General features: G+C 45.7%; 1 protein-coding gene across 6 annotated transcripts in view; it reads left to right on the forward strand.

The window, feature by feature from the left end:
- The window catches only part of slc25a26 (solute carrier family 25 member 26), a 237,138-nt gene that overhangs the window by 206,015 nt on the left and 13,038 nt on the right, over positions 1-18,085 (forward strand). For 3 of the 6 annotated variants that reach the window (XM_073072340.1, XM_073072338.1, XM_073072339.1), the window contains 2 exons: positions 5,929-5,993; positions 8,217-8,290. In XM_073072340.1, coding sequence (XP_072928441.1) covers positions 5,929-5,993; positions 8,217-8,290 — 139 coding nt within the window. The remainder of the gene's footprint in view (positions 1-5,928; positions 5,994-8,216; positions 8,291-18,085) is intronic. The other 3 variants (XR_012102146.1, XM_073072342.1, XM_073072343.1) reach the window with 1 other exon arrangement.

Below are 18,085 nucleotides of genomic sequence, written 5' to 3' on the forward strand. Positions count from 1 at the left end.
GTTAATATTAATCTACACTACTTGGACCAGCCTGAATTACTTAAAGGGGAAATGAATTGCAGTTAAAGCAGGTGCTGTGAAACTTTCTGCATCTGAAGTTGGTTTGCAAAAATCAAGGATGGTGCAATTCTTGAGCAAGTAGGATTTTGTCTCAGCATTGCTAGTTTTCTGATGGAAGGGAATCTATTCAAAAAGTTGTGGGCAAAGTGCTACGAATCAGATCCTCAGAACTTGGATACTGTGTAGCAAAAAGTTCAGTGACTGGACTTGGGTGATAAAAGGTGATCTTCATCAGAGAATCAGGGTGTTCACCACTGGAAAAGTGTTCAGCTGAGCTCTTGATAACTATCTGAGCAGAAAATGGTTGTCTCAATTGCCTCCTTCCTGCCCGTTACTCTTCCTCATCGCCATTTCTGTTGGTGGCAACAGACGTGCCTTCTTGTTGGTGAGATTTGTGCATTTGCAGTAGAATACCATTTGCTTTGCTGAGAACAGTCAGGCTCTTAAAGTGGTTGTCACAGCTATGACATTGTTGCAAGAAGCCTGTGTTGTCCTTGTGTGTGGATCATCCATGGATAGCCATTGTTGTTTTAAAGCCACTGAATGAATACTGTCATAACAGTGTTATCTGTATGGCTACATTCACTCCTGCGAGATGTTAGTGGCCCTTTTGATTACTGTATAGACCAGATCTGCAAATTCATGTGTATGCAATCAATTGGTTTAAAGTCAGTAGTGGGGAGATGCTGGTATCTGTTATTAAGAAGGTAGTAACACAGTGCCAGGAAAACCAGTAACCACAAGAACTTCAGGAAACACAAGGAACCCAGCAGGTTAAGCAACATCTATGGAGGAGAATAAATAGATAGTGTTTCAAGCTGGAAGAAAAGAGAAGTGGACCTGTCTGTCTTGTCATATTTTCCAACCTGACAGCACGAATATCAATTTCTCTAACTTCTGGCAACGACTCCCCTCTGTTTCACTGATTCCCACCTCCTTCTCTTTATTCCATGGCCTAATGTCTTCTATCAGATTCCTTCTTCTTTAGCCCTTTACCTCTTCCACCTAAAACCTCTAAGCATCTCACATCAATCGTTTTCATCCCCCGCCAACCTACCTTGCTCCATCACATAGACTCACCTATCACCTGTCAGCTTGTGCCTTCCCCCTACCCACCACACACATTATATTCTGGTTTCTGACCCCTTCCTTTCCACTGTTGATGGAGGGTCACAGTCTGAAACAGTAAATGTTCATTTCCCTTTATCGATACTGTCCTGCTGAGTTCCGGCAGCATTTTGTGTATGCACTTCAAGAAGATTTGAGTATAAAAGTAGAGGTCTTTTTTCAGTTATAAAGGGCCTAATAAGATCTCATTTGAAGTATTGTGTTTAGCTCTGGTCTCACTTTCTGAGCATGGATGTAATTATGATAAGAGTGTGGTGGAAGTTTCCCAGATGGGTCTGAGTTTTGCACTTTGGTGTATGTAAAGAGGTTAAACAGACTGATCCCGTATTTACTTGAGTTGAGAAGAAGAAAGCCATCTCATTGAAACAAAAAATTCTAATAGGCTGAACAGGGTAGATGTAATACTAATGTTTCTCCTATCTCAGATATATAGAACCATTTGTCACTGTCTCAGAATAAGGGACCAGTAATTCAGGGTAAATATGAAAATAAATTTCAATTAGAACAAGTGGATCTTTTGGATTCTGTACCTGGGTGTTCTCTGGTAGCTGTGTTGCTATGTATAATCAGGACTGGAGATGTTGCAGGAAAATAATGTGGAGGTAACAGGTCAAGCGTAGTTGTATTGAATATGGAGCAGGCACACAAGGCTCCTGCTTCTGTTTCATTTTGTTTAATTTAATCCTGCAGCAAGTCTCCAATCATAGCTGCTGCTTCTTATTGAGGTACAGCACAGAATAGACTCTCTCTGCCCTTTGAGCTGCACTGCCTATCAATCCCCAATTTAATCCTAATCTAATCACGAGACAGTTTGCAATGACTGATTAATCTACCAACCTGTTCATCTTAGGAATGTGGGAGGAAGTGGAAACCCACAAGATCACAAGGATCATTATATGAACTTACAAGCAGCAGTGGGAAATGAACCCAGGTCGCTGGTACTGTAAAGCGTGCTAACCACTAAGCTGCCATGCTACACTAGTTGTGGCTAATGGGAAGGAAATGTGACCATCCCTTTTTGAGCTGAGTCTCAGTGACTGTCTTCGTGCAACAGCGGCTGCCTGACAAGGTGCAGAATGTTGCCTTGGTCAGTTTGCCATCCACTGCCAATGTGTTTCTTGTCCTGCTGGGAGTGTTTCTGTGGCTGCTGGAGGCTGCAGATACCATTATATCCTTGTAGAGATACAGATTTCTTGCACATTGTTCCACGTTAGTATACAGATAAATTCTGTCAGAAGGCTCTAGGTAATCCATTGCAGCTGATGCCTGAGGTTCCATTGTAGTCTTAAGATAATTTGTATCATTTCATGTGAAATCAGGAAATCTTGGACCATTAAATGCAACCAAGTCTGTAGAACCAGATGTTGCCAAATGTCTACTCCAGAACTAGCTATGCCTCAAGCACACCTGGCATTGGCATTTACCGATAATATGGGAAAACTCCCAGGTACCTCCTGTTCCCAAAATGTAGAACATACCCAATCTGGCTGAATACATCTGCCTGAGTACTCTCAATCAATAAAGTGATGGAAACTGCTGTCAACAGAGCTAACAGACTGCATTTCTTCATCAAAAATGTATTTACCAATACCCAGTCTGGGTTATGCCGACGGCTGATCTCCAGTTCTCTTCACAACTGTGGACCCAAGCATGGTCCAGAGAGCTGAATTCCATAGGTGGGGTGACAATGATTGCTCTCAGCATCAAAGCAACATTTGATCATGTGTGGCTCCTGGTGAAACTGAATCAATGGGCATCGAAGAGGAAAACATTCCAGTCAATGGAGGCACCTTGCACAAAGGAAGGTGGTTGTGATCGTTGCAAGGTCTTCACTATAACCCCCTCAGATCACCATGGCAGGGCAGTGTCGTCGGCCCAGCTGCCTTCTGCTGTTTCATCAATAATGCTCGGGTGGTCACTGATCTTAACACAATGTTTAATTCTATTTACAGCTACTCATTAAGTGAACTAGTTCACGGCTCTGTGCAGTAGGAGCTGGACAGTGTTCAGCCAAAAGCTGATAAGTGTCACAAGAGGAGCAATGAGCTTCTTTGGCAACAGGGTGTCACCAGCTCCTCTTGACATTGTTTAATTCTGCAGGATCGTCACTGACAAGAGCTCAACTGGACTAGCAATAGAAATCTGGTGTTTGTGAGAGCAAGTTTGAGGCTGGTTATTCTGTGGTGCGTGACTTCCTACTTGACAGTCCAAAGCCTTTCTGGCATCTCCAAGGCATGAGTCAGGAGTTGTGTGAATGCTCATCTACAACAGCAGAAGAACCTTAACGTCATCCAGTACCAACAGCTCACTCAATTGGTATCTTGTCCACCTTAAACAACCACTCCATCACAGCAGCAGGGAGACATGGCTGTAGAATCTATCAACTGCAAAATGTACTCCAGTTATTCACTTTGGGTGCTCCCGACTGATCTCCCAAAACCATTACCTCTACAACCAAGAATGAAGAGGCCTTCAGGTATATGGGAGCATCTACGCCTCTAAGTGGCAAACCGTATGATTTGGAAATATATCGTCTTAGCATTTCAAGAAGGCGGCTTACGACCACCTAATCAATGGCAGTTAGAAAAGGGGGTTAAATGCTGATCGGGACAATGCACTGGTTCCCAAAATATGATTAAAATAAAGAGGAATTGCCCCTTGAACAGATTAGGCAGATTTTGGCTCAATTTACTCATTTACCTTCTTCTCTCCCCCTCTTACCCCATTTTTCATCAGCTTGTCCAGCTCTCCATGTTCTTCTCATTCTGTACCATTCTAGAAGATGAATACCTTTAATTCACCCATGTGTTGAGTGCAGTAGGCTTGTGCAAAAATTTGCAAATTATTCTTCAGTACCTGTTATGCCCCACCCATCTAACATCAACACCTTTCTACAAATTGGAGGAAGCACTACACAGTAAAATGAGAACAATAGCTGGGAGATATGAATCAATTACTCATGGTAAGCCTCACTGGTCGCCTCACTACAGGAAGGACGTGGAAACCATAGAAAGGGTGCAGAGGAGGTTCACAAGGATGTTGCCTGGATTGGGGAGCATGCCTTATGAGAATAGGTTGAGTGAACTCGGCCTTTTCTCCTTGGAGCGACAGAGAATGAGAGGTGACCTGACAGAGGTGTATAAGATGATGAGAGGCATTGATCATGTGGATAGTCAGAGGCTTTTTACCAGGGCGGAAATGACTAGCACGAGAGGGCACAGTTTTAAGCTGCTTGGAATTAGGTACAGATATCAGGGGTGGGTTTTTTTATGCAGAGAATGATGAGAGCGTGGAATGGGTTGCCTGCAACGGTGGTGGAGGCGGATATGATAGGGTCATATACTCCTGGACATGTATATGGAGCTCAGAAAAATAGAGGGCTATGGGTAACCTTGGATAATTTCTCAGGTAAGGACATGCTTAGCACAGCTTTGTGGGCTGAAGGGCCTGTATTGTGCTGTAGGTTTTCTATGTTTCTGTGTAAGCATTTGAATGAAAGATCAGATAGCAGCAATTCTGGAAAGCATGAGTGGTGGGATCATTCTTGCAGCTAAATTAATGTTGAACTGTGTGTAGAGATGGGGGCAGGTGGTTTGTCTTGGAGTATATTTTTGTGGTTATACTGGAATGAAGAGCATTGACAGTGAAGAGCGCAGGTTCCTTTACAACTTCAAGAGCACAGAGCTGATCCTGATCTAGGGTTCTGTTTGTGCAAAGACTGCATGTTCCATGCTGACTACCACAAGTTTCCTCCACGTGCTCCTGTTTCCTCTCACATTCCAAAGATGTGCTGGTAACATAAATGTGGCGACACTGTAAAATGCATCTTAATGCAGGTTAACGGCAAGATGAATTAGAATGGAGACGATGGGCATGTATGGGAGAAAATAAGTTGCAGGGACACGGGGCCATTAGGAAAGGCGGAATGAGATAATTTCCCTCAGAAATAGCCTGGTCTAGTGGCCTGAATGACATTGTGCAGTGTAATAAGTATAACGTAGACCTGACACAGTTACTGATCTTGATAAGGAAAATTCAGGTGCTACCTTACACCTTCACCAGTTTCCTCTTCCCTGTCTAACACACCAAAAAACTGAAATGCATCACACTGGGAGTTCTAGCGCCATAGATGGGAAATTACTTTAATCTGGATTAATGTCACAATTTCCTTGTCAAATTACACCAATGGTGACAATTAACCTAGTACTTTCAGTTGGAGTTCCCCTTCCCTTCCCTTCTGACCGAGTAGTTCTCTGGCCAGCTGCATCCCACCCCGCACACATTCAGTATTCTGATCACTGTCACCCACAGACCACCTCCAGTAGCCAGTGACTTGAATTTGATGCCCTGGGGATCAGTCACTCTCTTAAGTATGCACTGAAATTCCTAAGGTTTATTGTATATAACTTTATTGTTGCCATGGTTCACACAGCAGAATAACAAGAATTCGGTGCTGACTGGTATCATGTGTTCTTTGTTGGAGCACTTGACTCTCAAGTCGGAAACTTAAATTCCCAGTCTGGATTGACAGTGAACCTCCTTTTGATTGCAGTTACCAGGTTCTGCCAAGCTATTTGAAGATATAGATTGTCTGGGCAAATTGAACAAAAGATCCTTGTGTAGAAATTAGGGCGGTAGCAGTGTTTTGTTTATAGGTTTTGCAAATGGGAATTAACGTCAAGATATAATTGTACAATAGTCTTTGACACGTTGGCTTATGATTAACCTGTTTCTTTTCAGGTGGCTTTGCAGCTGCAGTCACCACACCTCTTGATGTGGCAAAAACAAGAATCATGTTAGCAAAGGTATGTTTATAGACTAATACTGCGGGAAGGACAAAAGGGTGTTGTGCACTACTTTGCTGGATATTCACCTTTCAAATAGGTCTTGTGAATTATTTTATTTATTTAGAGAGAACAGCCCCTTCTAGCTCTCCAAGCCACGCTACCCAGCAACCCACCGACTTAAGATCCTAGCCTAATCACAGGACAATGTCCTCGGACTGTGGAATGAAACTGGAGCACCCAGAGGAAACCCATACGCACATAGGAAGAACATACAAACTTTCTTACAGACGACACCAGAACTGAACCAGCATTGTGCTAACCAGTACGCTACCATGACACCCTGTATATAGCAATTGGAATCAGAATCAGATTTATTATCACCGGCAAGTGACGTGAAATTTGTTAACTTAGGAGCAGTAGTTCAATGCAATGCATAATCTAGCAGAGAAAAAAATAATAAATAAAATTTTAAAAATTATAATAAATAAACAAGTAAGTCAATTACATATATTGAATAGATTTTTTAAAATGTGCAAAAACTGAAATACTGTATATTTTTTTAAAAAGTGAGGTAGTATCTGAAGATTCAATGTCTATTTAGGAATCGGATGGCAGAGGCGAAGAAGCTGTTCCTGAATCACTGAGTGTGTGTCTTCAGGCTTCTGTACCTCCTACCTGATAGTAACAGTGAGAAAAGGGCATGCCCTGGATGCTCGAGGTTCCTTAATAATGGGTACTGCCTCTCTGAGACACCGCTCCCTAAAGTTGTCCTGCGTACTTTGTAGGCTGGTACCCAAGATGGAGCTGACTAGATTTACAACCTTCTGCAGCTTCTTTCGGTCCTGTGCAGTAGCCCCTCCATACCAGACAGTGATGCAGTCTGTCAGAATGCTCTCCATGGTACAACTATAGAAGTTTTTGAGTGTATTTGTTGACATGCCAAATCTCTTCAAACTCCTCATAAAGTATGGCTGCTGTCTTGCCTTCCTTATAACTACATAAGTATGTTGGGACCAGGTTAGGTTCTCAGAAATCTTTACACCCAAGAACTTGAAGTTGCTCACTCTCTCCACTTCTGATCCCTCTGTGAGGATTGGTATGTGTTCCTTCATCTTACTCTTCCTGAAGTCCACAATCAGCTCATTTGTCTTACTGACATTGAGTGCCAGGTTGTTGCTGCAGCACCACTCCTCTCCACTGCTGTACGCCTTCTTGTCACCTGTTGAGATTCAACCAACAATGGTTGTATCATCAGCAAATTTATAGATGGTATTTGATCTACACCTAGCCACACAGTCATGTGTGTATAGAGAGTAGAGCAGTGGGCTAAGCACACACCCCTGAGGTGTGCCAATGAGGAGGATATGTTATCACCAATCCGCACAGACTGTGGTCTTCCGGTTAAGAAGTCGAGGATCCAATTGCAGAGGGAGGTACAGAGGCCCAGGTTCTGTAACTTACAATATATTGTTTATTAATTTTAATGTCTCTGGCTTTAAATGAATCAATTACAAGTTTGCATCCTTAAGCTGAATGTTTTTGCTTACGTTCTACATGGTGTCCACAAATTTCATTACTATAGCATAAATTGCTTTTTAATAGGGGACAGTATTAATTGATTGTAATTGATATTAATTAATGTAACTTTATGCAAAATGTTACGGTTGACTGTTAACTAAATCATCCAAATGATCTGGCTTTTAAGGAAAAAAGGTGTTTTTTTTAATGTAGACTTGAAATTATGGACTGAAAATATAAAGATTGCAGCATGGAAGGAAGCCACCCTACCCATCAGGACTGTCCTGGTTCTCTATATCGTCTCATATTCCTCCAATTTTTGTTAATCTTTTCAAGTACTTATCCAATCCTCCTTCCCCTCCTTTGGCAGTGCATCACAGATCACTATATATTCCAGGTGAAGGGTCTTCATCTGAAACATAGACTGTTCACTTCCCTTTAAAGATGCTGCCTAACCCGCTGAGGTCCTCCAGCATTTTGCTCTTAATTTCATATTAGTATACTGAGTCAATTCTTTACTTTTGTTGCCATTTCCTCTGTTCTTGACTTTTTCACCAAAGGCAACAAATTCTCAATTACAATTTTACTTGTCAGACTTGGATCCACAAGCTGGATCTCTCTTCACATCAAAGTTGCTTTTAAAAGAAGGAAGCTGCTGAGACAGAAGTGATTTACTGCCAAAGGTCTCAATAGAGGTCTAATTTGTGCTTTCATTCAATGCAGAAAGGTACTACGACAGCCAGTGGAAAGGTGCTACCAATCCTGAGCCATATTTGGAAGACTCAAGGGATTTATGGGTGAGCTGCTTTCTTTCTAGACAAATGTGTGACAAAAGTATCCAAGATTATGTTAGTATCCTATAGAAATGTGAAATCGCACAGAATCCAGCCTCCCCAGATCAAACATCAGTAATACACAGTGCTGACCTTGAACATCAGCTGGCATGTAAAGTGTGTGCCCAAACCTATTGTGTCCCCACTGCCTTAGGTGTGTTCAAATCTGCACTTGGAGTCCAAGAAAGAATATTTCATCTGAACTCCCTTGTGATGTGTCCAAGCTAATATAATAAATGGTTTAGAAGTGATAGTCTCCAAATTTAGCATTAAAATATTGACCTCATAATTTATTAATCAATAACTTGACAGCAACGTCTGCCGACCATCCATGCAAAATTAAAATACAAATGCAGCAAGTTGCTGTCCCATTTGCCAGCTCCTCCAGTCTTCTATGCGAAAAAATTCAGCTTTCGGTCTTCTAATTTGCACATCCTCTTTCAGTTCTACTTATCTTTGGAAGAATTCCACACGAAGATTCATAATGACGATATGCTTTTGTTGTCTTGTTCACACAAACACTGGATAACTACCAGATATCTCAACTTTGAGTATAAAAGCCAAAAGAAAGTTTTTTGCCTAATTGTAAAATGTTGTTTGTGTTTTGCCCAACACTGATCACAAATTCTAAACAGATGCACATTTCCTGTATTCAATTAAAGCTTCATTGTAAAGGGGATTAATTCCTGATTTTAGGAATATCGTACAAGTTACTTATTAGAAATCTATTACTTTTTTGATATTCGGGCTGTAAAATAACTTAGCAGTACAGTAATTAAAACAAATGCTTATTATTGTTATTATCATGGAATTGATTATTGGAAGTATCAAAGACTCTTAGGAGGTTTTTTTTCATATAGTCCACAAGCAAAACTCAGGAACAAACATGGGATTGGTTGGCACCTGAAGGAGAGTGGGAGATATTGAGTCAGAGAGCTACAGTGGCTCTGAGCTGGTCATTCACAATAATTAAGAGAATGGCCTCACTTTGGGCTTTTTGTTGTCCAAATCAAAGCCTGGACTCAGCAATAGCTATTAGAAAAGACACTGATCTTGGAGGGCAGAAATGGAAAAATGTTGAAGTCAAAAGTCATTGTTTAATTAATTAAAAGTTGTTGCTTGTAGAAAAATGCAAGAACATGCATTACCTAGTCATTAACCCTGCAGGAGCTGGGTACTCACTATATCGTTCCATTTCTCCAGGTGCTGGATGGTTGATATTTAGATTGACCCATTTGCAGACAGTGAGCTGACAGTCATAAATGTGTACCTTGGCAGTATATTTTTATTATTTTAAATTAAATTAATGTGATTAAGCCTTGAAATGTAGTGGAAAATGAGATGTTGCAACCAGTATATGCAAAGTACCTTCTTTAGATGATGCAGTTGTCTAAAATAAATGTTGACTGATTGATTGGGTTAGAGAAAACTAACATTACCAATGCACTGTGAAATATGAAGGCCCTAGTACCATCCAGACCATGCCATGAACCTAATTGTGGATACCCTGGATGTGTTAATGGTCATTTTCCAAAGATCATGGAAAATGGGAAGAGGGGGATAAATATAATCCCAGTATTTAAGTAAAAGAGAACTAAATCATGGAAGTTAGATAAGTATTGAGGAGGCCGTCCATTGGGGTTGACCATGGATGTTGCAAACCAGCTGTCAATGTGATGCTTAAGACAGGGCAATATATAGAGAACAATCTGTTTCCATGTAGCAAGCTTCCCCCTCTCCACTCAGCTGATGAGTCCGAACGAACAGCAGAGACCAATATAGTGTGGCACCAGCGCCGTTGCAGGAGTTGCTAGTCAATGTTGAACTCAATGTCAGACTGCCTTAGGGACACCAACTCCGGATATTTCCTTGGGATTTACTCCCGAAGCCTTCTGCTTGAGTGATTATAGCTGCAAGGCAACAAAGTTTTGAGATCAGAGTTTTCTTTCTCCTAAATGAGCTGTCAGCCTCGGCTGATGAGCCCCATCTGCCCAGAGTGATTGGTTTTAAGGCACCAGTAACCCATCTTTGCCCCTTTGTCTGTCAGTAGAAATGGTGTGCCAAGCTTAGTAGCTAAGCTACACGTAAAGGTGAAGAGCTGAACTTGGTTGTCAGGGGCTATTTAAACCATAAGACATGGGAGGAGAGTTAAACCATTCAGGCAGGCATCAAGTCTGTTCCACCATTAAATCATAGCTTATCCATTTCCCTCTCAGCTCCATTCTCCTGCCTTCTTCCCATAACCTTTCGTGCTCTGATTAATCAAGAATCTATCAACGTCCACCTGAAATACATCAGTGACTTGGCTTCCACAGCCACCTGTACAACGAATTCTACTGATTCAGCACCCTCTGACTAAAGGCAATCCTCCTCCTATCTGTTCTAAATGGCTGTGCCCTCTGGTCCTAGACTCCCTACCATAGGAAATATGCTCTTCAGATCCACTCTTTCTGAGCCTTTCAATATTTGATGGGTATCAATGAGATCGCTCTTTCATTCCTCTAAATTCCAGTGAGTAAAGGCCCAGAGCTATCAATTGTTCCTCACATGATAAGCCTTTCATTCCCAGAATCATTCTTATGAACCTTCTCTGAACCCTGTCCAATGTCAGGACGTGCTTTCTTAAATAAGGGGCACAGAACTGCTCATAATACTCCAGGTGAGACCTTGCTAGTAGTGCCTTATTAAACCTCTGCATTACATTCTTGCTTTTGTATTCTAGTCCTCTCAAAATGAATGTTAACATTGCACTTGCCTTCCTCACCATAGACTTAACCTGCAAGTTAACCTTTCGGGAATCCTACACAAGGACTCCCAAGTCCCTTTGCTCTTAGGATTTTTGAATTTTTTTCCCCATTTAGAAAATGGTATATGCTTTTATTTCTTCTACCAAAATGCATGACCATACACTTCCTGACACTGTATTCCATTTGCCACTTTTTTGTCCATTCTTCTAATCTGTCTAAGTCCTTCTGCAGCCTCCCTGCTTCCTGAGCACTATCTGCCCCTCCACCTATCTTCATATCATCAGCAAGCAGGGCCACGAAGCTATCAATTCCATCATCCAAGTACAACGTAAAAAGAAGCGGTCCCAACACCTACCCCTGCGGATCACCACTAGTTACAGGCAGCCAATCAGAAAAAGCTCCCTTTGTTCCCACTCTTTGCCTCCCACTCTTAGCCAATGATCTATCCATGCTAGTGTCTTTCCTGTAATACCATAGGATCTTATCTAGTTAAGCAGCCTCATGTGTGGCATCTTATCAAAGGCTGTCTGAAAATCCAAGTACACAACATCCACTGACTCTCCTTAGTCCATCCTACTTGTTATTTCCTTGAAGCATTCTAACAGATTTGTCAATCAAGTTTTTCCCTTGGCCTGTTTTACTATGTGCCTCCAAGTACCCTGAAACCACATCCTTAACAATCAACTCCAACATCTTCCCAACTATTGGGGTCAGACTAACTGACCTATAATTTGCTTTCTTCTGCGTCCCTCCCTCTTGAAGAGTTGAGTAACATTAACAATTTTGCAGTCCTCTGGAACCATTCCAGAGGCTAGTGATTCTTGAAAGATCATTACTACTGTCTCCACAATCTCTTCAGCTACCTCTTTCAGAACCCTGTGGTGTAGTCCATCTGGTCTAGGTGACTTATCTACTTTCAGACCTTTCAGTTTCCCAAGCACCCTTCTCCTTCGTAATTACAGCTGCACTTACTTCTGCCCCTGGCATTCCCAAACTTCCGGCATATTATTCGTGACTTCTCTAAACAGCCGTCTAAAGCTGCTCTAAAAAACCATCTTGTAGGCAATCTACAAACTCTCTCTTTTGAGATCCAGCACCAAACTAATTTTCCCAATCTATCTGCTATTAAAATCCCTCATGATTGGTGTAAAATTGCCCTCTTTTGACATGCCTTTTCTATCTCATATTGTAATCTGTAGCCCACATCCTGGCTACTGTTCGAAGACCTGTATATACTCCAGTCAGGGTCTTTTTACCTTTACAGTTTCTTAATTCTACCCACAAAGATTATAATTCTTCCAATACTATTTCACCTCTTTCTAAGGATTTGATTTCGTGTTTTACCAACAGAGCCACACCAACCCTCTGCCTGTTCTTTCGATACAACATGCATCCTTGGATGTTAAGCTCACAACTATAATCTTCTTTCAGCCGGAACTTAGTGATGCCCACAAGGTCATACCTGCCCATCCTTAACTGTGCTACAGGATCTACTTTATTCCATTTACTGTGTGCATTCAAATATAACACTGTAGCGATGTGCTACACACAGCGCTGAAATAATGACACGCAGTCGGTAAGTCGTTTCGAGACTAGTTTTATTCAAACTTCGCGGCGCTGCCATTTAATCCCTAGCGCCCGCCCTCTCCAGGCGGAAATGACATCAATGACATCAGAGGTGCATTACCAAAGTCTCTCCCCGCGCACTGGCTATTTGTGAGCCGGTTCGCCTGCGCAGAAAGTGGGTCGCCACATAACCGCCCCCCCCCCCCCCCCGAACCAGCGATACACCCCCCCCCAATGTCCACAGTCTGGATCAGCCTCTGTTTGGGAGGTCTGCCTCTGCACCACGGTGCCTGAACCTCGACCGGCTGCGCCGAGTCCACATGGGCTGGTTTGAGTCGGTCCACCGTGAAAACCTCCTCTTTCCCCCCAATGCCCAGAACGTATGTGGACCTGTTGTTGCTGATCACCTTGAACGGCCCCTCATACGGCCACTGTAGCGGTACCCAGTGTCCGTCCCTTCGTATAAACACAAACTTACAGTTCTGCAGGTCTTTGGGTACATGGGTCGGGGTCCGTCCGTGCTGTGAAGTTGGTACGGGGGCCAGGTTGCCGAGCCTTTCGCGTAGCCTGTCCAGGACAGCTGCGGGTTCTTCCTCTTGCCCCCTTGGGGCTGGTATGAACTCTCCTGGGACGACCAGGGGCGCACCGTACACCAACTCGGCCGACGAGGCGTGCAGATCCTCTTTGGGCGCTGCACGAATTCCAAGCAGGACCCAGGGAAGCTCGTCCACCCAGTTAGGTCCTCTCGGGCAGGCCATGAGAGCCGACTTCAAGTGACGGTGGAAGCGTTCCACTAGTCCGTTCAACTGTGGGTGGTAGGCAGTAGTGTGGTGTAGCTGCGTTCCCAACAGGCTGGAGGTGAACTGGGTGCCTCTGTCGGAGGTAATGTGGGCCGGTACCCCGAAGCGTGCTACCCAGATTACGATCAGTGCTCGGGCGCAGGAATCAGCAGATGTGTCGGTGAGCGGGATGGCCTCTGGCCACCTCGTGAACCGGTCTACCATAGTTAGGAGGTAACGCGCTCCTCGGGACACTGGTAGGAGGCCCACGATATCCACATGAATGTGGTCGAACCTCAGGTGGGTGGGTTCGAACTGCTGCAGCGGGGCTTTAGTGTGCCGCTGCACCTTGGCTGTTTGGCACTGCGCGCACGTTCTGGCCCATTCACTGACCTGCTTGCGAAGTCTGTACCATGCGAACTTGCTGGAGACCAGCCGGACGGTTGTCCTGATAGATGGGTGCGCCAAACCGTGTATGGAGTCGAAAATTCGCCGCCTCCAGGCTGCCGGGACGATGGGGTGAGGTTGGCCGGTAGCCACATCGCACAAAAGGGTCCTCTCACCTGGGCCTACGAGAAAGTCCTGCAGCTGCAAACCCGAGACTGCGGTCCTGTAGCTGGGCATCTCGTCGTCTGCCTGCTGCGCCTCCGCCAGTGCTGCATAGTCCACCCCCAGGGACAGGGCCTGGACAGCTGGTCTGGAGAGTGCGTCCGCCATGACGTTGTCCTTTCCCGAGACGTACTGGATGTCTGTCGTGTACTCGGAGATGTAGGACAGATGTCGCTGCTGGCGAGCCGACCAGGGATCGGACACCTTTGTAAACGCGAAGGTCAGCGGTTTGTGGTCCGTGAACGCGGTGAACGGCCTGCCTTCCAAGAAGTACCTGAAATGCCGGATTGCCAGATACAGTGCCAACAGCTCCCGGTCGAAAGCACTGTACTTGAGTTCGGGTGGTCGTAGGTGCTTGCTGAAGAACGCCAGGGGTTGCCAGCGCCCCTCAATGTGCTGCTCCAGCACCCCACCGACTGCTGTCTCGGATGTGTCCACCGTGAGTGCGGTCGGAACGCGACATCTGCCAAGGCTTCCTTGGCTTTAACGAAAGTGGCCGCGGCCTCCTCATCCCAAGTAATGTCTTTGCCTTTACCCGACATCAGGGCGTACAAAGGGTGCATGATACGGGCTGCTGAGGGGAGGAAACGGTGGTAGAAGTTCACCATACCAACGAACTCCTGTAGGCCTTTGACCGTGTTGGGCCGGGCAAAGTGGCGGATCGCATCTACCTTGGCGGGCAGAGGTGTTGCCCCGTCTTTGGTAATCCTGTGGCCCAGGAAGTCGATGGTATCGAGACCGAACTGGCATTTGGCCGGGTTGATCGTGAGGCTGAAATCACTCAGGCGGGAGTAGAGCTGGCGGAGGTGGGACAGATGCTCCTGGCGACTACTGCTGGCTATAAGGATGTCGTCCAAATAGATGAACGCAAAGTCCAGGTCGCGTCCCACTGCATCCATTAGCCACTGTGCAGCATTCTTCAGGCCGAATGGCATTCGGAGGAACTCGAACAGGCCGAACGGGGTGATGAGTGCTGTTTTGGGGATGTCTTCAGGGTGCACCGGGATTTGATGGTATCCCCAGACGAGGTCTACTTTGGAAAAGATTCTTGCCCCGTGTAGGTTTGCTGCAAAGTCCTGTATGTGCAGCACGGGGTAGCGGTCTGGAGCTGTAGCCTCGTTCAGTCTGTGGTAGTCGCTGCATGGTCTCCAACCCCTGGCTGCTTTGGGCACCATGTGCAGGGGGGAGGCCCATGGGCTGTCGGACCTCCGTACGATCCCCAATTCCTCCATCCTCTTGAACTCCTCCTTCGCCAGGCAGAGCTTTTCCGGGGGGAGCCTTCGTGTGCGGGCGTGGAGGGGTGGTCCCTGAGTCGGGATGTGGTGCTGTACCCCGTGTCTGGGCATGGCTGCCGTGAACTGCGGTGCCAAAATCAATGGAAAGTCCACCAGGATTCTGGTGAATTCATTGTCCCACAGAATGACGGAGTCCTGGTGTGGGGCCGGCAACTTGGCTTCACCCAGGGAGAATGTCTGGAAAGTCTCGGCATGTACCAGTCTTTTCCCTTGCAAGTCGACCAGCAGGCTGTGAGCTCGCAGGAAGTCCACCCCAAGGAGTGGTTGGGCCACCGTGGCCAGTGTGAAGTCCCACGTGAACCGGCTGGTGCCGAACTGCAGTTGCACTGTGCAGGTGCCGTAGGTCCGTATCGTGCTGCCGTTTGCGGCCCTCAGGGTGGGTTCTGGCTTCCTGTTGCGGGTGTCGTACCCCGTCGGGGGCAAAACGCTGATTTCCGCTCCGGTGTCGACCAAGAAGCGGCGTCCCGACTGTTTGTCCCAGACGTACAAGAGGCTGTCCTGGTGGCCAGCCGCCACAGTCATTAGCGGCAGCTGGCCCTGGCCCTTGCAGGGTGGGCGACAACGGCGGGCTTCTGTGCCCCACCGCTGGTGGTGGAAACACCACTGTTCGCTGTACTCCTCACTCCTGCCTCTGTGTTGTGTGCGTCCCCCTGCCGGGCCTGGTCTGGTCCGCTGTTGGGCGCGTGGCCTGGTAATTTGACCGACAGACTCCCTCTTGGCTTTCCACAGCACGTCTGCCCGGGCCGCCACCTTCCAGGGGTCGCTGAAATCTACATCGGCCAGCAGCAGATGTATATCCTCGGGCAGTAGCTCTAGGAACGCTTGCTCGAACATGAGGCAGGGCTTGTGTCTGTCAGCCAGGGCCAGCATCTCGTTCATCAATGCTGACGGCAGTCTGCCTCCCAAACCGTCCAGGTGAAGCAGGCGGGCACCCTGCTCACGCCGTGAGAAGCCGAAGGTCTCAATGAGCAGCGCTTTGAATGCTTCATATTTGCCTTCTTCCGGGGGCGACTGTATGAAATCCGCAACCTGGGCGGCCGTCTCCTGGTCAAGGGCGCTTGCCACGTGGTAGTAACACGTGGAATCAGAAGATATCTGCTGAATCTGGAACTGGGCTTCTGCTTGGCTAAACCACACGCGTGGTCGCAGCGTCCAGAAAGTCGGCAGTTTCAGCGAAACTGCGTGAACAGATGAAGAGTCGGTCATCTTTGGTCCAAATCCCGTTTGGACCGTCGGGGTCACCAATATAGCGATTTGCTACACACAGCGCTGAAATAACGACACGCAGTCGGTAAGTCGTTTCGAGACTAGTTTATTCAAATTTCGCGGCACTGGCATTTAATCCCTAGCGCCCACCCTCTCCAGGCGGAAATGACATCAGAGGTGCATTACCAAAGTCTCTCCCCGCGTGCTGGCTATTTGTGAGCCGGTTCGCCTGCGCAGAAAGTGGGTCGCCACAGCACACTCATTCCTGCATCTGTCACCCTTTTCAATTTTACACTACAGCTCATCTCACTGACTGCAATTTTGCCCTATCATCTGCCTATCCTTCCTGACAGTCTTCCAACACACTGCCTCTACTTGTCAACAGTCAACCAACAACCCTCAGCCTTATCACTTCAGTTCGCATTCCCCTGCCAAGTTTAAACCTTCACCAAACTGCCTGCAACGATATTGGTTCCCTCAGGTTCAGGTGTAACTCATTCCTTTTGTACAGGTCATACCTTCCCTAGAAGAGATCTCGAAGATCCAGATATCTGACCCCACCCCACCACACCAGTTTCTATTCTTATCCTCAGTGACGTGTGGCACAGGCAGCAGTCCAGTGATTGCAATCCTGGAGGTCCTGCTTTTCAACTTTCTACCTAGCTCCCTATATTCTCGCTTCAGGACTTCCTCGCTTTTCCTACTCGTGTCACTGGTGCCAATATGAACTGAAACTTCTGACTGCTCACCTTCCCCCTTCAGAATATCATGGACCCAATCTGAGACATCCCTGACCCTGACATCTGGGAAGCAACATGTCTCTTTCACGTCCACAGAGTCTCATGTCTACTCCTCTTACAATGGAATCCCCTATCGCTACCGCAGTCCTCTTTTTCCCCTTCCCTTCTGAGTCTCGGAGGTAAACTCAGTGCCAGACACTTAGTCGTTGCAACTCCCCATTGGTAGGCCATTCCCCTCAACAGTATCCAAACCAGTATACTTATTATTTCAGATGCACGCCATTGGGAAAATTTAGTAGGTATGGGAGCTTCTGCACTCTACCATCCCAGTCTGTAACAATCTTAAAAGAACCTATCAGTAATAAGGAAGTATGTGAAAACGCAACAAGTGTTAAGAAGGTATCATTGTAATTGGATAAAGTCTGCACTGGTTTATGAAGTGGTAATTGGTTTTACTATACCTGCTGGAGTTTTTTGAGAATGTAGAGGAGATAAGGGTTATGATGTGTTTGGATTTTCAGTTAGCCTTCAATAAAGTCCCATGTTGGAGGTTAATGTGTAAAGATTAACACGTGAGATAAGAGGTTATAATTTGATATGGATTGTAAACTGGTTGACAGGAAATGAGTAGATTCTATTTTAGGTGGCAGGTGATGACTCATAGGGCTGCGGCTATTAACAATAGATACCAGTGCTTTGGATGAGAGAACCAAATCAAATATTTCTAAGCTGTTTGATGACCTGAGTGGGTGGGGTTGTCAGGATGAAGCAAAGAGGTTTCAAGACGTTTAGACAAGTTGATTGAGTGAGGAGCAAG

This window comes from Hemitrygon akajei, chromosome 19 (assembly GCF_048418815.1).
Source record: "Hemitrygon akajei chromosome 19, sHemAka1.3, whole genome shotgun sequence".
Lineage (NCBI taxonomy): Eukaryota > Metazoa > Chordata > Chondrichthyes > Myliobatiformes > Dasyatidae > Hemitrygon > Hemitrygon akajei.